The sequence below is a fragment of the Camellia sinensis genome, chromosome 1 (assembly GCF_055761805.1).
Source record: "Camellia sinensis isolate YWXY chromosome 1, ASM5576180v1, whole genome shotgun sequence".
NCBI classification, from domain to species: domain Eukaryota; kingdom Viridiplantae; phylum Streptophyta; class Magnoliopsida; order Ericales; family Theaceae; genus Camellia; species Camellia sinensis.
The window spans coordinates 243,733,811-243,756,280 of NC_138961.1; the positions used below are offsets into that span (position 1 = coordinate 243,733,811).

Genomic DNA, 22,470 nt, shown 5'->3' on the forward strand with positions numbered 1-22,470 from the left:
GCTCGTCGGCATCGCAGCCCCGCCTCTACCTCTACCTCAGCCCGCCGCCGCCGCCGTCTCTGCCTCCGCCTCCGCCTCCGCCTCCTCTTCTGCCCGATTTTGTTGGCCCCTCCAGTCGAGTTCTTCTTCTCCTTTTTCTCCTCCTCCTCCTCCTTCTTCTTCCCCCTAATTTCGAGCCAAATTCGAGCCTCTATATTTGGGCTCTGTAGCATTACTGTTTGCTTATAACCCTAAATAAATGAAGAAAAATTAGAGTAATTTATAAATTTATTTAAAATATAAATTATTTTTTATATCATCTTTAATGGTTGTTGCCATAATACCATTGCTATTGCTATAATTTAGTAATGAATAGTGTTATTTTGCCAAATTATAACAATGGTGCTCCAATGGTCACTTGCTATTTTGACAATTCTCAACCAACTTTTCTTCTAAGTTTGTAGATGTTGTTTGAATATATATTTTTTTGTAATTTTATTTTTGTTTATTTTTTGTCTTTTGTGACCTTTTTTTAACTATTTGTAAAAAAAATTATATATTTATATTATTCCGACTAGACAAATATAAAAAATTAAAAAAATTAAAAATTAGAAAAAAAAATAATAATAATTCACCCCACCAAAAAATTGATTTTGAAATTGTGAAATTTATTGTGAAATTGTGAATTTTTTTGTGAAATTTGTGAATTTGGCTGTATATTCAAATTTCGGTTTGATTTGGAAATTGGGAATTGATTCTAAAAATTACTTAGTTTTCTACTGTTTCAATTCTGTTTTTTCGACTGAATTTGAAGTTACAAATCTGTTCATATTTGCTGATGTGGCATATTTGGCAATTGCTATTCTACTTGCCAAATTTGAGAACACAAATGGCATATGTTATCTTTGGCAAGTAAAATAGCAAGCCATTGGAGACCCACTTTTTGTCACTATTGACAAATTATAGCTTTGGCAAGTATTTTGAAAGCTCCATTAGAGATGCTCTTTATGATTTAAAAAATTATAAATCCTTTCTTATCAGAATTTTTTATTTAACAAAATTAATTGAAAAAATAAATTTTCTAAATGTTCTCTTATATAATAATAAAATTATCTGAATTATTAATTGAAATAAAATTTTAACATCATTAAAAACTACTAATTAACTTGATAATTTATTAATAAAAAGACTTGTTTGTTATGAAATTAAAAATCTTAAGAAACATAATTTCCAAAATTATAGAGATGATTTGTAGTTTAAATAAACCTTAGAAGATGTGTTTGAAATTCACCCAAGAAATTATTATCAAATCCTTCGTAACAAAATGGAAACAATTAATGCACCAGGCCTTGAAGTCTACTTCAAATTAATTAACTTGTATCTCTGTTAAATCATGATTTATTTATCCATTTACCAACTCCATATCCAAAACAAAAAACGTATCCTGCTGCCCTAGATCTCAATTATTAGCAAATTTTAATAAAGTGGAGGTCCACATCTCAAGTAGCGACTTCAACATTTTCATGAGCAAATGCCAGTAGTGCAGTGAAAAGCACCAACAAGTTAAAATCAGCCAGCTCATCCGCCCGTGGTGGAGATCCTGAATTCCCTTCCCCACTACCCCGACCAAAAAAATAAACGATTCCCACAATGCTACAAATTGAAACACAAAAAAAGATAATGGTCCAATATCAGAGAACCTCCACAGACCCTGGCAAAAAAAAAATTTTTTTTTTTTAGACGAGCTCTTCATCGAACAAATTCTGACATCTTATACAAATTTCAGCTGTTTGGTTTTAGGTAATGCTGGCTTGCTCTAAGACACAAATCCACAGGAGCATAGGGGGGTTATCCTTCAAAATTGCTTCTAAATACATGCATACCTATTCAATTATGGCCCTAGAAAGAAAAAAGGAGGGAAGACAGAAGAAATGAGATATACAGCCCCATCAATTCACCCCCTCCCTCCCCCTCCCCCCCTCTCAACAACAAAACAAAGGTTCCAAAAATCAAACAACCTCAACTCTTCCTTCGCTTTCTTCTCAAGTAAGGCATGGCGCTTAGATATTTTACAGAGGCTGTCCCAGAATCATCTTTTCTGATACTTTCTGAAGGAGACATTGCTAACCTTGAATGAACATCACTAGTTACAGGAGTTGAATGTTCAACATTCTGATTGCTATCATATGCATCTGTCCTCCTTCTATCCTCAACTCCATCTAAAGCTCTTGAAGGACTGGAAACCAATTGAACTGGACCAAAATCAGGGTCAGCTTCTACCACAACATTAGAACAAAGAGCAGGTTCAGCATTGTCAGAGATGGAAGCCCCAACTGATTTGGATGGACGTTTATCTGTGCCCATATTTGTTTCATCTTCATCCAAGCAAAATCCACCCCCCATTTTAAGGTACTCTTCAGACAATTCTGCCCCAAAAGATGGATCGTCTTTCTGATCTAAACTTAGTTGACCTGTTTCAAGTTCTGGTTCAGCTTCATCCATGCAGAATCCACCAGCCATTTCAAGGTAGTCCCCACCTGATCGCTCCTCAAATGAAGAATCCCTACCTTTATGCTGGATCTTTTCACCAGATCCAGCACCATCATCTCCAACTAAGCCATGATCCTCAGAAGGCTCTTCTTGCACTGTCTCTTCATCACCGGAGTTTACCTCTTCTTGGTCTGCTTTACCCGGCTCATCAATTTCCAAGTCATCCAAAGTGTATTTCACAGCCTTTCGAGTTCGAGTTGACTGCGAGAATTAAACAGAAGAATATTGGTAAATCAAATGAATGGCAAAAGGAAAATAGGGGGAAATGATAAAAATGGATTCATATATGTTACTTTCAACGTAGAATGTTAATTTACGCACACATGCATTGTAGTGCAGACACCAGAGTTCAATCTGGAAAACCACAGTAGTGATAACCATGGTGTTCGTGTTCAAACCTTTTAGTGTCCCAAGACTCCCAACAAGGAATGCTGTGAGAAATGGCATGTTAAGCTGATCCTACTAATATAAACAATCACATTTTTGTGAAGAACTTTATAATTGTCACTATGACAGCAACTCAATGCAGGTTTGCCAAAAGCCCACCTTAGGGTTGGTTTGAGGTATCCTAAAAAAATGTACTTTTTGTCTTTTTACGAAAAGATGTGTAGAAAAGTAGAGAGGTGATGTGATGGAAAAAAGATAAAAAGATGAATTATATAGGTTATGCCAAACTAGGCCTTAATTCTAATATTCACAAAGAACTGGATGAAGGGCACATGCGGCAAGCCAAGTCAAAACGAGTTTCCAACCCATCACTGAGATTGTTTGTCGTTTGTGTCCTTGTCACTATGACATTGTTTTTATGTACCCCATGTCTCAACATTTAAAGCAAAGGGGGTTCATTAAGAAGCCCAACATGCTTATCCCAGTTCCTAAATGAAAACTGGTAGCCCAGATTCATTGATTCCCTTTATTGATATACATTTACCTGTATGTATAGAATAAATGTGTGTGTGTGTGTGTGTATAGCTCTCCAACAAACTGGAAGTTCGGATGGAAAGACTAGGCAAGCTGAACCAGCTTTGAATGACCCAAAACTGAAGCAAGTGTGTCTAGAAAGTAGAAAGCTTTGTTAGTTCTGGTCAATTTGAGTTTCAAGTTACACTACCCTGTAGAAGCACCCAATCAAGTCTTCCCGTAACTCAGGTCATTCTACATTATATAAACAACAGTGATATCACCCCAAAAAATTAACACAAAAATAAAAAGACAGGGAACAACAAAATCTACCTTCCTTACTCCATGTGGTCCTTCTAAATTTTCAACTTGAATTTCCAGTTCATAATCACTATTGCTTCCATCATTAGAACTGCTTTCAGCATATGCACGACCAGGGTTTTTCTTTCCCCTACTTCTTCCCACTGCTCGGCCTCCTCCTCTTGCACTCAACCCCTGACTGCTACTTTTCCCACCTTCCTGCATCAGTGGTCCTGGATTCCTTGCTTCAGATGGTACAGGTTCTACATGTTTCCTTTTTCTTGACCACTTGGCAGTTGATGTTTGTGTTTTGTTGCCCTTGCTGCTATTGATATAAGCCTCTGCTCCACTTAAAGGTTTTTCTGACTTGTCCTCCCTATGTTCACTGGGGCTCACTCTTCTTTTCTTTCTACTCTTGGAAGCTTCTTGCACATCATCCATTAGCTTCGAGGACAGGCTCCCTGTTATTCCTCTAACAGCTTTTTTAATCCTCTTACTGCGGATTTTTGCAAATCTCTCATTGAAAGTGTAAAATGCTTCCAACCGCAGTTGAGTCTTAATCAAGCACATGAAACAAGTCAGAAGATACCATACCAGTATCAGCTAAATAAAGGGAGAAAAAGAGAAGATTGTTTGGTGATAAACATCTCAATACTCATGAAACAATTCTAAAAAGTGTGGACACTTCTAATACACTTGTCAAACATTTGTTGGCACGTGTTTGGCACACATCCAAACATGTCATTGTTTTTAAAAGTTAATTAAAAACCAGACACCCTTTGGACACTTAGGAAAATTACAATAACACATTGTACGTTTGAAGAGAGAGGGGGGGGGGGGGGGGGGAGATGGATTAAACGACAAAATAAAATCAATTAAATATGTAGTTTATCCCTCAACCTTTCAATTATTATTTTTTAAATTGTAGGAATTTTAAAGCCAAAAGTTCGAATTTGTTTATAAATAGAGTTTTCTAAAATAGATATTTGGACTTTTGTTCACGCTTCTTTTCCAATATGTAGAATGTGAAAAAGAATTTCACTTCTATGCTCCTCTGTTGCTAATTATAATGCAAACATTATCGATGTATTCAATTATAATATACCTTGGTATAAAAATATACAATTCATGTGATATATGTAAATATATTTCTAAAATGAAGAAATAGTCATTAATACATATTTAATTGTTGAGTTTTGCTACATCACCCCTAATTACACTTCTAATGAGGTGGCAAACAATTTTGAAAGGGGAAAGAAGAGTTTGAAGAAAGTTAATTGGTTGGTATTGTTTGCCACCTCATTAGAGGTGCAATTGGGGGTGATAAAATGGGAGATGGGGCATTTCTCTTTATTGGTTATCATTTTCCTACAGTGTCATTTCTAGAATTTTTTTAAAACTTGTTGTCTCAGTGTGTTTCATAACGTGTCACATCTGTGTCCATGCTTCTTAGTGAACCATACCATATAAATTTTGAGCTAGAAAGTGTATTGCTATAAGATCAGGGGGAAAAAATGATGTCTCCCACATCAATTGTCTGGTCCATCCAAGTGGACCTTGTTAGTCTCTAATACTCTATCACCCATCCAAAAATCACTTCCTGTTAGTGCATGGTGTGTCGGTTTGGAGTTCATTCGCTCTCGGTGTGGTTGTGTGCGCATGTAATTCTACAAAACCCACACACACACACACACAAAAGTAGAAAACTTTTATAAAAAAATCTTAAATCCTACATAACTCGCTCCTTAAACTTCATTAGCTAAAGGCGTTAAGGTTTATGGGCTGGTTGTGTGTGAGGGTGTGTTGGTATGGGTGTGCATTTGAGAGAGAGAGAAAGAGAGAGACTAACCTCGCGTTTGTTGTACTCCTTCAGAACAGGTTGGAGCAATTCATCAGCCTTCTGTGTACTCCACCCAAACTTTTCCCAACATAATCTGTGTGAAAAGACACTTGGTAAATCCAGCATTTGATTTCTTTCGTAAAGCACTCTAGTGACTGTTTTGCTGGGAGTTGACTGGTATCAATGTAGGCAAGAGCTATTAATCAATTTTGAAAGCAATTTTTTCCTCTTAAGAGTCAGATGAATTAGTCACAGCTGAGTATGTGAATTCAGTTGTTGTAAGGTGAAGGAAAGTCATTGACAGTTTTCTGCAGCTGTTTTTTTAGTGTTACAACCTCCAAATTCAGCAAGTTTTTTGACAGGTAAAACTTCATACACAACTGTGAATTTTGGACAAAGCTAAACAAAATTCCATCATGTTTAATTGATCAAGTCACTGCATGTTGACTGAAAGGATCAAATAAAACAGAAATCAGTATTAGTGTGGGGAAATGGATATGCATTTTGACGGAAAGGATCGAGTAAAATATAAATTAGTAATAGCATGGGGAAATTGGTTGAGCCAAAATTAGAAGTGGAAAATAATCTTGATTTTATCACATCATGTGCTCCACCAGGTAACCAAAATACTATACAACTAAAAAATCATTCACAAGTTTTCCCAAAGGGGAATTGCAAGCTACATATTTATAAAAGACTCACTTGCGAAGAACAAAAAGATCTGGCTTTCCCCATGAGAAAAGCTCGGTTGACTTGTCCACTTGTGGAGAAACATATGCAGAAATTACTGCTTCATTTGGAAAAGTACAGGGAATGTGCCAGTTTTTGCTCACATTTCTCTGTATAAATAAAATTTAGTGATATTCAATGAAGAAATGACAAAAGTAAACACTAAATAGAAAAATAGAACAGCTTGACAGATGATATTACATGCTTATCCATGAAGACCTGCTTCGTGTTATCAATATAATCCATAGACTGTGAAACAGTTTGGTCAGATGCAGAGAGTCCTTCCAGATTGCTATTCGAGCAATCAACATCACTGTCACTGACTTTTGACCCTCTTTTCCTCGAACTAGATCCTGGTTTCACATCAAACGTCCCCAGAATCGTTGGATCTGGTGATTCAATCCACTCCCGGAATTTACTGAGTCCATCTTCCTCAGGAAATGCATTAACAACTTCAATAGCATTAACAATGCCAATCCCACTGCAACACAAACCCATACCAAAAACAAAATTAAAAAGAGGTCACTCATGTAAATCCCATGCTTCTGAGTAGGCTCAGACTGCTACACCTATAAAGAATAAATAGCAAAACAAATCTCAAATGAGTAGGCCAAAATAAAAAGGTTGCATAACTGCCAAACAGTTCTACAACGATAAGAAATAAATAGCAAAACAAATCCCAAATGACTAGGCCAACAGAACAAGTTCGTATAACTGCCAAACAGATGGGGACCTTGGGATGTAATTGTAAGATTTCTGAATAGTTTTCTGTATCTCATATATTCAATGTGTATCAAAGATTACAATCAGACCTAAGATTATATAGCCCTAAATCCTAAACCAAAAAGGAAAATACAAATACAATTATAATTATGCCTCTAACAGGACTCTAACACAATCATGCCTCTAATAGGACTCTAGTTTGTACAAAACACACAATAATATATTCCATATTCTCACACCCCCGCTCAAACTCAAGGTGTTTTAGCAGAAAATACTAAGAGTTTGCTACGAAGAAACTGAAACCGAGCGGTAGTGTGAGTCTTGGTGAAGAAGTCCGCAAGTTGCAAAGCCGCGATACTCAGCTTCGGCAGTAGAGCGAGCAACGACTGACTGTTACTTACTTTTCTAAGAGATCAAGGAATTTTCAAGAAACATACAGAAACCAGACGTAGACTTACGATCAGTAACATCACCGGCCCAATCAGAATCAGCATAAGCCACCAAGTCCAAAGAGGAAATAAAGGACAACAATAAGCCCTGAAAGAAAGTATCCCTGAGATAGCAAAGAACGCGAACCAAAGCAGCCCAATGGGTAGAGCGAGGAGCAGAAACGAACTGACTAACCACATGAACAACATAAACAAGATCAGGGCGAGTGACAATCAAATAAACTAAACAACCCACAAACTCGCGATATAAAGTGGGATCATCCAGAGGGACACCATCAATAGAGTTAAGCTTCACATTAAGCTCAATAGGTGTATTAGAAACCTTAGTATCAGTAAGACCAGCACGATGAATGACTTCATTAGCATACTTGGCCTGAGACAGGAAATAGCATTTGGGAGAAGAAGCAACCTTAATACCAAGAAAATACTGTAATGGACCCAGATCCTTCATTTCGAAAGTGCGGAAGAGATGTTGCTTGACCTCAGAGATAGCAGAAGAGTTCGAGCCAGTGATGATCATATCATCCACATAGAGTAAGAGAGCAACAAAACCAGATGAGGTATGTCGCAGAAATAAAGCAAAGTCGGAAGCAGAAGGATAAAACCCGAGCTCGATAAAACCCGAGCTCGGTAACAGCAGTATGAAATCGATCATACCAAGCACGAGGAGACTGCTTTAAACCATACAGAGTATGCCGAAGATGACAAACCTGACCAGAGGGATGGTGAAGGCCAGGTGGAGGACGCATGTAAACCTCCTTAGTGAGATGGCCATTAAGAAAAGCATTCTTAACATCCATCTGATAAAGAGGCCAAGAATGAACAGCAGCAACAGAGATCAAAGTACGGACAGTAGTCATTTTGGCAACAGGAGCAAATATCTTCTCATAATCAATACCATACTCTTGAGAGAAACCTTTGGCAACCAGACGAGCTTTGTAACGCTCAAGAGAACCATCAGAATGAGTCTTGACTTTGTAGACCCATTTGCAACCAACCAGGTTCTTATCAGCAGGCAAAGGAACCAACTCCCAAGTACCAATTTTTTGTAAAGCAGACAACTCATCCTCCATAGCTTGAACCCAATGAGGATCCTGACAGGCCTCCTTGTAAGACTGAGGTTCTACAAAAGAGTGAATAGCAGACAAAAAGGTACGATAGTAAGTAGAAAAACAAATATTGGACCAACCCAACATGTTGGAGGATGACGTGCTCGAGAAGGATATCGGTGTGCAGTAGGATCAGAGTCGTCAGAAGCAGAGGGAGCAGCAGCAAGGGTAGAGACAACCGGTGGAGGAGGAGCCTTACGACGAGAATAAACTAACAACGGAGGAGGAGAAGAAGCCAAAGGAAGAGAAGAAGCCGAAGAAGGAGAAGTAGCTAGAGGTATAAGAGGAGAAGATGGAACAAGCTCAGGGGGAACAATAGAGATGTACTCATCAGACGAGACCTCAGAAGAAAATGGGTCAATGTGAACCAAATCCTCTTTGGAAACTGGAACAGTGAGAGGGGGAAGCTGGGAGTAAGATAGACGTTCAAGAAAGGCAACATGACGGGAGACATAAAGACGACGGGAAATAGGGTCATAACACCGATAACATTTCTGAGTAGGACTATAACCCAAAAAAACACAAAGGACAGACCAGGCACTAAGTTTGGTCCTATCTTTGTGGGAAAGAAGAACAAAACAGGCAGACCCAAACACACGAAGGAGGGAATAGTTAGGAATTTGGGAAAACAAAGCCTCATAAGGAGACCGACCAGAAAGAAGGGGAGTAGGCATGCGGTTGAGAAGAAAAGCAGCAGTAAGAACTGCCTCCCCCCAGAATGGAGCCAGAACTGAGGCAGAGAGAAGAAGAGACCTAGCGGTCTTAAGAAGATGACGGTGTTTATGCTCGGCTCGACCATTTTGGGCAGGTGTATCTGTACAGGAAGTTTGGTGAATGCTACCCAAATTGGCCAAATACTCACAGAACTCATTTTTAAAATATTCCCCACCCAAGTCAGACCGTAACACTTTAATTGTAGACCCAAATTGAGTAGTAATCATAGACTGAAAAGTATGGTATATCTGATAGAAATCGGACTTATGAGTCATAAGATAAACCCAAGTGTAACGGGTGCAGTCATCAACAAATGACACATAGTATGCAGAACCCCCTTTGGTGAGAACAGGAGAAGGGCCCCAAACATCAGTATGAACTAAAGAAAATAGGGTATCAGATATAGAAGTACTTTTACAAAAAGGTAAGGCTATCATTTTGGCAAATTTACACTCCCGACATTCAATAAATTCACTAGGAGAAACTTTACCCAAAATACCTGACTGAGCTAAAGATCGTAAGCGGTCAGCGGACAAATGCCCTAATCGATAATGCCATTAGGAGAAAGGACTAGACAGAGAATCTAACTGAAAAGAGGAAAAGGCAGTCAAAGAGGTTGCTATAGGCAGATGCAAGCTCTCCACTATATAGAGGTCTCCAATTCTACGGCCAGTCCCAATCTGCTGCATAGACATTCGATCCTGTACAGAACAAATAGCAGAAGAAAAGATAACATCAAAACTAGCGGCATCAAGTTGACTGATAGATAATAAACTGACAGATAACTAAAGAACATAAAGGATAGATGGAATAGAGACAGCAGACATAGCAGACGGTAAGACAGACCCAACAAATACAACAAACATACCAGATCCATTAGCAGCATTGACAGTAATAGGAAAGGAAGGAAGAGTACAATTTTGAAGTAAGGAGAGATGGGGAGTCATATGATGAGAAGCACCAGAGTCAAAAATCCAAACAGACGAAGAAATACCTGAAGAAGAACCAAGCAAACCTGAATGAAGAGAGGAAACAATGGAGGCAAATGAGGATGGCTGAGAGGTAGACAATATATGCTAAAGCTGACTAATTTGAGCAGTTAAGGAAGCCAAGTTAGGATCAGGAGCTGGAGCGGATGTAGTGTACGCAGCGAGAGAAGCCCAGAATTGATTTTGAGACTGCTGAAAAGATGTGGCAGACAGACATCCCTTCTTGGGACAATGGTACTTCCAATGGCCTTTCTGATGGCAGAAAGCACACTCATCAGAAGCCAGAGACATCACAGTAATCAGAAAACTGAGAGATTCAAGTATAATCAAACAAAATAGCCAAACCAAGAGTTTAAGTGTAATACTCAAAATTTGAGGGGGCAAAGTGTAATAACTCAAAATATAGCACAGCTGGGTCAAAGACTTGGTGGGTTGAAATTAGATATCAAACATAAAGAGAGAGATCACCGTTAAAAGACCAAAGCAAACTAGCAAACTAGCAAACTCAGAAAGAGGGAGACCACTGACTGAAGTCGAGAAGACGAGAGAGACAAATGGAAGTCGAGAGAACCAGAAGGAGAGAGGTAGACTGAGCTGTGAGGAGTCGAAGCACGGCAACCACGTCAAACAGATGGGTCGACCAGATGGGTCACCCAAGTTAACCAGAAAGAAGAGGAACCACGTCAAAGGTCGAGAGAGCAAAGAGACGAACCAGAGGTCAACTAGATGGGTCACGAGAGGAACCAGACCTAGACGTGGTAAAGAGACGAACAAACGACCCACGAAGCAAGGTGCTTCGATTGACAACCAGGTCTGTGAGAGAGATGGATCGCGAACCAGTTTGAACCAACGACGCGCGATTCTGGTGACAGAAGACAGTGATTCCGACGATTACCCAACAAAGCCCAAATCAGACGACTGGATTAGAGAGGATCTCTGACACTCTTCAACAGGCGATGTAGGGTTTCGTGACCTGCTCTGATACCATGTAAGATTTCTGAATAGCTTTTTGAATCTCATATATTCAATGTGTATCAAAGATTACAATCAGACCTTAGATTATATAGCCCTAAATCCTAAACCAAAAAGGAATATACAAATACAATTATAATTATGTCTCTAACAGGACTCTAACACAATCATGCCTCTAATAGGACTTGTTAAAATTGATGTATTATTGATTGATGTATGTTGTATATTACAAATGGTGATGGACTCCTTATATAGGAGATGTAGTGGAGTAGGTGGTAGTAGGTGGTAGTGGTAGGTGTGTAGTAGGTGGTAGTAGGTGGTAGTGGTAGGTGTGTAGTAGGTGGTAGTAGGTGGTGGTAGGTGTGTATGTGGAGTAGGTGATGGTAGATTTTAACAGCCCCCCGCAAACTCAAGGGGGATAGGAACTAACCAACTTGAGTTTGGAGAGAGTAACAAAACAAGAAAATAATCTGAAAAATAAAAAATGGATAGGAGACACTGTATGGTCATGTCAGACCGTTGTAGAAGACTGTATGGTTATGGCAGACCGATGTAGAAGACACTGGCTCGTGTTGGACCGATGTAGAAGACAGTTTATGGGGTCATGTCGGACCGTTGTAGCAGACAATGTTGTGACAGTTGTTGTGACAGTTTACGGAGTCTTGCTGGACCCTTGTAGAAACTAACCGGAATCAATGTCAGGACAGTTTACAGAGTCTTGTCGGACCCATGAAGGAGCTAACCGGAATCAATGTCGGGACAGTTTACAGAGTCTTGTCGGACCCCTAAAAAGTCGCACCCTCAAAAGGTGTGCCTAATCTTTCAAAAGGCGTGCCATCAAAAGGCGTGCCCAATCCATAAGAAGGCGTGCCATCAAAAGACGTGCCATCAAAAGGCGCGCCCAAGTTGTCGGCGAGCACCGAGAGGCGCATGATGCGCGTGTCTGTCTCTTCATCATGGTCTTTATAAACCGAAGCGGAGGCTGAGGCTTGGAAGCATAACAAACCAGTTGAAACCGTTTCGTTCTCTGAGAGCTTGTCGCTAAGAGCTGCAAATCTTGAAACACTCTGTAAACACTCTGTAACCAACCCTTCTCTGAAACACTCAGCAACCCATAACATGGCCTCATCTTCCCGTTCAGCGACCCAGAATATGGCCTCTTCGTCCCGTGGTCTGCTCACTCTCTTTCCCGACCTCAACGAGTCAACAAGAGAGATAACTGGTGCGGTGGCCAGTGAACCTCAACCAAGCGCCTCTGGTTTTGCGCCGTTGAACTTCCCTATGCGGTCGGTGGAGCAAAAAATGGCAGTGCAAACAGATATTGAGGCCAATCAGTATACTTTGAAGTCATGTGTGGAGACCATGACGGCGGTCACAAACTTGTCGCACCGGCTGCAGAGTAGGACAAATGAGGTGCAGCAGTTAAACGCCCAACTGGCTCTGCTCCAACGCATGTATAAGGATGCGCGAGCAGAGATAAGTGTGCTAAAGGCGGAAAATAAGGAGCTGAAGCGGAAGGCAACCGTTATGTTCCGATTTGGAGGTCCGCCATATGCTGTAGTGGAGGAGCAGGGTGGAGTGATCGTGCCCAGTGGAGTGGGAAACACGGAGGCAACAACGGCAAGGGCCGTCCAGGACGGAGGCAAGAAGAAGAGACCTGCAGCAGAGTAGAGAAGAAAAAATCCCACTGTGGGTGTGGGTGTGTTGTGGTGGTTTGTTTGTTTGTTTGATTTTTTTTTTTTTTTTTTTTTTTTTTGGTGTGTAAAATTGTGATCGGGGTTGATCCCTGACATGAATAAAATGAGTTTGGTGTGCAGTTTTGCTTCTTCTTCTTCTTCCTCTTTTTTTTTTTTTTTTTAGAGTGGATATTTGAAAGAGATGAAAAGTGAGTTGGAGAAAATAAATAAAAAAATAATGAAGTTGGAATCAAACGGAGGAGAGAGGGGACAAGCCCACATGGATGTCTTGGGAATGAAAATTCAAAGGTGAGTGGAGTTGATTTTTTTTTTTTTTTTTTGGTCGAATATATATAAATATATATATAATATCAACTAGTGACATACCTCATCACAAAACACGTCCCACCAATAAGCTTTACAGCTGCTCAAGCACTAACCCATAATACATGGCAAAAAAACCATGTGCTGGTGCACAAAAAGGCAGATAGTGGGTCAAAGATTTGATGTTTCGATTTGTCAGAAAGGCAGATAGTGGGTCAAAGATTGTTGGTTCTGTGAAGGCTGATTCTGTTGAAAGTGGTGATAAAACCAGTAACATGAACATTTTACCTCAGGAGAACAGTGCCCATCCTTCTCTTTCTTGCAATGCAGTGGTATGTTCTGGTTATGAAGCATCCAAAGAAGAAGTGACTCAGGGTGGCTTTATTAAAAAAAAAAATGAGAGGTGATTGTTGGAGTGGCTGAAGTCAAAAGTCAATGGAGCAAGTAGATCTCGATGAAGCCGAACCAAACCTTGATGTTGAGAGCCAAACAAGACCTTGATATAGCCGAAGGTGTAGATCTCAACGGAGTCGGCGTAGATTTCGTGTGCTCTGATCTTGCGATCCAAGCCAAGAGAAAGAGATAGGTGGGTTTCTTTTTTTTTTTTTTTTTTTTTTTTTTTTTGGAGAGAGAGAGAGAGAGGCCGTGTGTGTGTGATGACAGCGGTGGTGTGGTTGAGTGTCTTCTCTCTCCCAACCGAGAGTGAAAGAGAGAGAGAGAAAGTCAGAGCCCTCCACTGCTGTTCAGTTCGGAGACCACGAAACTGTTGAGAATCTGTTACAGAGAGACCCAACTCTCATCAACCAGACCACAGTCTACGATCGCCACTCTTCTCTTCACATCGCTGCTGCCAATGGCCAGATCGAGATTGTTTCTATGTTTTTGGATAGATCTGTTAAACCAGATTTGTTGAATCGTCATAAGCAGACTCCGCTTATGCTGGCTGCGATGCATGGGAAGATCTCTTGTGTGCAAAAGCTTATTGAAGCTGGAGCTAATATTTTGATGTTTGATTCAATTCATGGAAGAACCTGCTTGCACTATGCTGCTTACTATGGTCATTCCGAGAGCAAGCTCGAGTGGGTGTTGCTGGGTTGCCTCCGAGAGAGAGAGGATTTGGGCAATGATGGGAAGGTATGTGCAGAAAATAAGCGGAATAGGTGGAGGACCGGCGGACGGCTAAGGTGAGGTTGCCGCCCGCCGGTGAAGCGAAAAATACCAGGTTCTAAACCTGCTCTGATACCATGTTAAAATTGATGTATTATTGATTGATGTATGTTGTATATTACAAATGGTGATGGACTCCTTATATAGGAGATGTAGTGGAGTAGGTGGTAGTGGTAGGTGGTAGTGGTAGGTGGTAGGTGTGTATGTGGAGTAGGTGATGGTAGATTTTAACAGGACTCTAATTTGTACAAAACACACAATAATATATTCTATATTCTCACAATAATTATGGCAAAACACAGAAGGATATGATCACTAGTGTAGTGTACCTTACACCTTCAGTATAATCACTCCCAAGAAGCAGTGCCATACGGATTAGTTTTTCTCGTGTTAGGCCAAGATCATTCTCAATATCCTGATAAATGACATCAATAGGGCATTAAACAAGCTGCTGTGAGTGCACCCCACCTTCCCCAGCAAACAAGGGAGTGAGATTAACTATCATTTCCCAAAAACATCAAAGCCGATATGAGACTCAATAAGAACAAGCTAAACACCACAAAACTGAAAGAAATAAAATTTTAAAAAATAAATAAATCAAATAGAATTAATTTTCACCGACAAACCATTATAAGCAAGTGCTCCCATAGTACCAATCAAATCGAACCTACTACCCTGAGCTCCAACTGAGCCTTGCAAAATAAACTAGGGGCAGTACAAGTTCACTATATACTGTAGACTCAGTAACAGAAAATGGACTGAGAAAAATAACAAACTCTGAAAAATATTATGGGTTAAACAAAACAATTATAGAGTTGTGGCAGTATAATAACAAGTTCATTATAAAATGTAACATAACAGGAGGTAGGAAGAACAACTCTATGCCAGATACAAACCTTCATAAAGTACGTCTCAACATATTTGCGGTCATCGAATATATTCTTGTAAACACTTTGTGCCCCAAACAAGAACACATCAGAGTCATCAGTAATCACACCGTCTACAAGGCTTTCCAGTTCCATGTATGCACACTGAGCTTCAGCTTCCATTGGTGCAATAATATATGGCAAGCCAAACATTTGAAGAAGCTCCTGAAATCATATCAAATATTAGGACCAACTGAACTCGGACGGTTTCTCTCTCTTTGTTTCCTTTCAGAAAGCAATTAAATCTACTGACAAAAGTGGTACCAACAAAAAAGGATAAATGAAGAGAAAGACCACCTCCCAAGTGCCCAAACAAGTATTCAACCCCAACACACCACACCACACCATAAAAAGAAAAATAAAAAAAAGATGTTTTTGCTGCCATACATCGTTTAAATGATAATCTAAAAGCAAAGATTTCTGAGTTAGCATCACCATAACAAATTACTATGGAGAGTACTGTTTATGCTGCATAAAAAGTTGCAACATAGTATCGTTAAGCACTTGAGCTCCAAACCAATATAAAAACTAATATAAAAACTAGTTGTGCATTGGCCCCAAGTGGTTGGAGAAATTGAGGACTTGGAAGCCCTTCTTAGGATTCTCTTCAAGTCACATCAAAATAAATGACAAAATTAGTTTGAGTCAATTGGCCATATATCTTCAGAAGTTAGTGAACATTAAATTGGAAAGCAGCAGCGTTGAACATATATAGATCTAACTATTATAAAAGAGAAAATATATAAGTTCACTACAACAGCTAATTGACACAACACTTGATCCTTACACAAATACTTCGTCTCGAGAATGGAATGGAAAACTAACTTTCGACAAAGCTTCAACAAACATGACAAAGGCTGTGTTCTTAAAAAGGTAACAAGCAAGGTATTTGTTTCCAATAAAAAGTAATATACGTGCCACTCATGTGAAAGCTATTAAACATAAACACATGCCTTTCAATGATGCAAATCAAAATTGAGCACACACCTGGCATTCTGCAAACATTTCACTGCTAACAGACTCCGCATTGCGCTCGAGCTTTCTCTGCTCATCTCCTAAATCTATGCGTTCTTTGCTTAAATTTAGCATTTCCTCCTCCAAACTAGCCTCTGTAACTTCAATTGGCTGCTCTGTGGCATCCTTATATGTAAATTCATGCATCTCATCCCCTCTCTGCCCAGCAACATTATCATGATTTTTTTCATTGGGCAATTTTTGTGCAACATCATGGTTGGCTGTTGATTCTTTAACAGAAGATTCTCTGTGTTCTGTTTTCTCTATTAAACAGTAATTTGCAGCAGCTTCAAAGACATTTTGTTGAGCATTAGCAACAATGACATGAGGTGTCTCACCCAACACCATATCAGAAATCTGAGAACTAACCCCAGAACAACTATTGCCACAGGTGACCTGACCACCAACATTAGATGTATCCAAGAGCTGCTCCACAATCAAGTGAACCCCCTTTCCTTCAACAGTAGTTACTTCCTTACGTTCAATTTCTCCAAGTAAAATTTCAGCTTCACTATTACCTTGCAGAAAACGTTCACCATGCGGATCTGGGTACCTTTCACATGGTTTATCTATCGGTTCTTCTGTGATATCAGGACAAACTGCCATTGATGTTGCCAACTGTCCCCCAGGAGAATCATCAGTATTTAACATATTAATTCTAGCCTCACTGTCCACCCTTTCAACTCTACTGATAACCTCGTAAGATGATTCATCTGTTAGCATAGCATTATCTGGTGGCATATTAGGCTCAGCCTTGTCATTTTCCGGACGAACAGAACCAACACTTGTAGCCTGACGAGGCATTTCTATGGCGTCTTTTAATTTCTCAGCTGCAAGCGATGCACTAGATTTCTGTCCCTTTAAATCCTCCAGACTTCTCCTTACTGCTTCTTGGAAATCAGCTTCCTCTTCAAAAACACCTTTTGAGGCAGTTTTACTGGGTTCAGCAGGAGATGGAGAAGCATACTTACGAACATCAGAATCTCCGTCCTCCCATTCCACTTCACTGTCATTATTATTACTGTCACCTTCAGCAAGAGCAAGCCTACTTTCCTTTTTAATATCATGAATCAAACTATTACCTTTCTCTTCAATCACTCCTTCTTCCCAGTCACAATCTGAATCAGAATCAAGAGAATGTTTCTTTGAGGGACTATTATCAGCTGAAGAAATCATTACTGGATCTCCTGCCACTAAACGAGCAAATATATCATCATCATCCAAACATTTGTGGCCACCATCATCCTCAAACGATATCTCCATCAAATTATCATTTTTAAATGTAGACTCATCATTCCTATCATCTAAGTGAACAGATCCATCACTACCTTGATACGAAGTTTCTATAAGCTGGATTTTATCAGGAAGTCTTCTTGAGACACCACCTGAATTTTTATCAAGGATAGACTCATTATTTGCAATCTCAATTGTGTGCACTTGGTCTTGCTCGATCTCTTTCATCAAATCCAAATTTCTTTGTAAATCTCGGGTCATGCGAATTCCCATAGCCCTCACCCTACTGACTCGAACACGTCCCCTCTCATCCAGATATGTCTCAATATCATTATCAAAAACCCTTCCAGAGTCATCTGCAACTGATCCAGTTTCAGCATTGGACTTCTTGGTAGATGATGCAATGCTTCCCAGAGACTCTGAAGGAGGAGGTTTCTCAATATTATTATCAAATACCCTTCGACGGTCATCTGCTACTGATCGAGTTTTAGCATTGGACTTCTTGGTAGATGCAATGCTCCCCAGAGATTCTGGAGGAGGGTCAGATGGTGTCTGATGTAGCTTTTTATTCTCAACATGTCTGTCTACTCCAGCAGATGTAAGAACTCTAAAATATTTGAGCATATAATAGACAAATAAAAATCATTCCATCAAGCAAAAAAGATATACCAACAAACAAATCAAGTTCATCAGAAATGTTTTAGTGTTTAACAGCAAGATATGCATAGGCTCCATCTCATGTATTAATATTGTAAAGAAGAGAATCTTATTGACATCAGAACTCAAAGAGAAGAAAATGTAGATATTCTACTCACTGTTTATCCCCAGTAAAAGATGATGAGAAAATAAACTCTCTATTGGCTTCAGAGGCTATCCGCGAAGTCTGGACACCACCTACTCCCTTCCCAGCAGCAGATTTCTGAACTTCATCTATCTCCCGACGAAAAGCCACAGTTTTGAGATAGGACTGTATTTGTAATTCTGAAAACTTTGCAGGGGCCTAGATGTGCACATATAAAAACTACTTCAGTTATAATCAGTGAGTTCAAAAAAGAGATGTCTTTCCACAGAATTCAAACGTGCACTGGGATTGACATGGTGGAAAGAATAAATGTTTGAATCACTAAGCCCATGTGGATACTTCTGCAGATGATTAAAAACTAACCAAATAAAGTTCCTTAACATGAATAACCAAGGCCATTGCTAACCATACCATCACCATTGGACTTCTTGGCGCCTGCCCTAGCTATATGAGCAACTCATACAAAAGAGATGGGGCTGTGTGTCTTAAGAGAGGAATAATGCATCAGACCAACTTTACCTTGCTGTATATCCCACATGTTCCCCAAGCAAATACACCCTACCATCATGGCATCACTGACAATTAGAGATAATGAAGCTTTCTACTATTTCCTCCTCTCCCCTCTTTTTTACTCTCATCCATCAATCATATCTTTCTGGTCTTTCTGACAGAGTACATAAACTCCTTATCTACAGAAGGAAACCTAAAACTCTTGGCTTGCCATCATAAACCGGGAAAGCTGATTATCATCCAGTTATACTCAAGAATTCATGACAAAATGATACATTTAAAAGTTCCATATATTACCACGTGAACCAAAAAACATTATTGCTAATATAACCCTGTAAAATGGAAATAAACATTTTTGCCATGTTTGATTTGTATTTGTGAAACAATTTCAAAAAATAATTTTTTTGAAAAAGTTTACAAAACTTGAAAATTTGTTTGGTTGTATATTTTGAAAATAGTTTTGGAATTTTGGATTTTTTTTTTTTTTTTTTTTTTTTTTGTAGTTGAATAGATGGGTGTGATAGCAAATGTGATTGATTGATGTATAGTAAAGAGAAAAGTGATTTGAATTTTTTTTCAAAAATTTTCAACCAAACAAAGTTTTAAAATTTTTTCCCACAAATTGTCACTCAAGAGACAAACCGAACAAGGCATTTTTTTTCAGTTTTTTCCAAATCAATTACTTCATATTATTCTAGACAAACTGGTACTTTCATGGAAAAGTAAACACCCACTGTAATACCTATTCTCTTTGTTCTATCATTTTGTACTCTTACCAACCTTTCCTAAATTTCATACATTTTGACAAGCTTGAAACAAATGGATAATTGGATAGATCCTAAAGAGTCTTGACCAAGATAATAGTGAAGAATTTATTTGATTTCAATCGCATATATTACCTTTTTGACCTTTTGATATTTCTGTCTGTTCTCTGCCATCAATCTCTCTCTCATCTACAAAACAGAAGAGTCATACCTCAGACAAGAGCTTAGAAAAAGGGGGGGGAAAAAAAAGAGTTAGCTTAATTCCCCCCCTTCTCTTCCAGATTAGAATGTTAGTTCACTTACCTGAACAAGAAGATCAAGTTGCATTGATGGAGGTAAAGCAGCTAACACAGCAGGATCAACTTTTCCATTCATTGCTGGCTGCAAGATCAATTAGAAACAACGTGAACGGAAACATCACTAATTTCTTGAATCCTTTAATGTCAAGTATAACCTATATAGAATCCTAGAGGCACTTCTAAAAAGTAAAAATAAAAAAGAGAAATAAATACTAACAGCATCAAGTTCTATTATTCGCTAACACAAATAAAAATAAAAATAAAACAAAAACCAAAGGAGGTAATGAGATAGAAACAATAGAACTTTTAGGATGCATGCACATCATTCTTTCCAACAACCACCAAAACCCATAGCACCCTTACCAATGTCAATTTTTTCCTCTTTCCAAGTCATCTACAATATCACATTCACCGGCCTCAACCCCCAAAAATAAAGCAGCCCCGTGATCTAATTTCAATTGCAAATTAGTGTTATTATATTTTGTGACTTTTCATGGCTTTGTGTTTCAAAACATAGTTAATCTATCAGAAGAACAACCCAATTATATCATTAATAACCAGATCTGCATTATGGGTAAAGGTCAGAAAATGAGACATCTAACTTGAATCATATGACAAATACTTACAAGTATCATCTCTTCATCGTCACTGTCATTATCTTCTTCTGTAGGAATCCCCATGCCAGAGGTTGATGCATTGCCGGTAAAACTTTCATCTTCCTCTGCCGCAAGGGATGCTGCCAACCTTAATCAACTTGGCATAAAGAACAATCAGAATTCTTGGCATCCATATTTAATGATAAATTAGAAGTGCAATCAAGTATGAAGCTTACATTTCATCTAGTTCTTCCTGGTTTAAACTAAATGATGCAGTATTATTTCCTTCTGCATTGTCATCTGCCATTTCTTTCTGATCAGTGATAACCTTTTTACCCTTAGCACCATTCTTCTGTCGTTGGCTTTCGAGATCGTTGGCCAGTTCTTTCAACCGCATTGCCCTGAGCTATTAATAAAAACCAAAAACAAAAACAAAAACCATAACTCAAAAAGTATTAATTGATTTAATCACTGTGATTTCCCCAACTTCAAACAAATAGATAGTGAATTCCCACCCAAATTCGGTTGGTGAGAATATTGACTAAAAAACAGATATTTATAATTTTAATCATAAATTTAAGAATTGTTTGAATGACATAAATGTAAAACTCACCAAATATAGGCCAAAAAGTTAAGCCATACTCAGTTTTAAAAAATCTATAAAAATAAAAAATAAAAAAATGACAAATCAACCACTCAAAACAACAGTCCCTTTTCTTCTCCCGTACGAAAACTTCAAAAAGTCAATTATATTTTACAGAGCCCGCTGAAGATTAGAGAAACAGTAAGCATGAGCTGAACAAAAACGATAGAGATTGCAAGAACCAGCTTCAAATCTAAACCAAAATAAATTTTGCAAATTCAACTGAACATAATAGCAGAAACACAAACACTTGAAGAAACTCACGTGGTTGAGGAGCAATTTCTCAGCAGTTTTTCGGATCTTAGCCTGAGCATTCTCGCGCTGTCTGCGACGAGCGATGACAGTCCGGCGCTTGAGAGCGGGAGTGCCACCATCAAAGACGAAGACTGGCTTGGTACGGAGGAACAATAGCTTGCAGATTCGGCGAAAGAATCCCAAAATATGAGCGTTCTTCACCATTTCGCCTTTATCGTCCCTCATCGCCTTCATGAATTGGATCATCCATATACTCGCATCTGCAAAACAAAATTGAGATATAGCATTAAATAATATACGATCGTTCTATTGCTTTGATCGGGAATGGAATTAGGGCTAGGGTTTGAAAGGGAGAGAAGACCGATTGCGAGTTTCTTTCCGGCTAGGGTTTCGACGGAGACGCGGCGGCCGACGGGGGCAAGCAGTTCCCAGAGACCGTGAACGCCCATCGTGGCTTGTTGACAACGTTTCTCCTTTCTTCGGTTATTGCTGCCGCCAATGCGCTTCTTCACTTGGGTGTTATTTATGCTACGGCATGCTGTTGAGGCCGTGGACATAAAAACGACGCCGTAGTGTCTCGTCAGTAAATTGTTTCTCCTCCTCCGTTAAATTACAGTCACCACCGCCTTCATAATTTATTTTAGGATAAATTACAAATACACTCTTCAAATTTGATTAATTTATTTAAGAATAAATTATAAATACATTCTTAAAATTTTATTAAAATAATTTATTTAAGGATAAATTATAAATACATTCTTAAAATTTGATTAAAATATAAATTATTTTTTGTGATTTTAAAAATTATATTTTATTCTTTGAAACTTCTAGTTTCATAACAAATTATCCCTTTTATTAATAAATTATCAAGTTCATGAACAGTTTTTAATGATATTAGAAATATATTTTAATTAATAATTTAGGTAATTTTGTTATTGTATGGGAGAGTAATTATGAATTTTATTTTTTTAATTAATTTTATTAAATAAAAAATTTTAATAAGAGAA

General features: G+C 38.6%; 1 protein-coding gene across 3 annotated transcripts; it reads right to left on the minus strand.

Moving 5' to 3' along the window:
* Window positions 1-1,691: 1,691 nt before the first annotated feature.
* On the minus strand, window positions 1,692-22,061 carry UVH3 (5'-3' exonuclease family protein). 3 transcript variants are annotated; one of them, XM_082900220.1, is made up of 15 exons: window positions 21,825-22,061; window positions 21,473-21,723; window positions 20,802-20,971; window positions 20,596-20,713; window positions 19,974-20,051; window positions 19,806-19,859; window positions 18,410-18,594; window positions 16,335-18,201; window positions 15,318-15,512; window positions 14,751-14,836; window positions 6,500-6,779; window positions 6,272-6,408; window positions 5,579-5,663; window positions 3,763-4,284; window positions 1,692-2,730 (listed from the first exon to the last, which is right to left on the minus strand). In XM_082900220.1, exons 1-15 carry the CDS (start codon window positions 22,018-22,020, stop codon window positions 1,999-2,001), a joined length of 4,956 nt encoding a protein of 1,651 aa, XP_082756346.1. In that variant the 5' UTR covers window positions 22,021-22,061; the 3' UTR covers window positions 1,692-1,998. The 3 variants fall into 3 exon arrangements, with proteins under 3 accessions (XP_082756346.1, XP_082756347.1, XP_082756348.1); XM_082900221.1 differs by having other exon boundaries at window positions 20,802-20,966; window positions 21,825-21,963; XM_082900222.1 differs by lacking the exons at window positions 21,473-21,723; window positions 21,825-22,061 and having other exon boundaries at window positions 20,596-20,722; window positions 20,802-20,940.
* Between the last annotated feature and the right edge of the window lie 409 nt (window positions 22,062-22,470).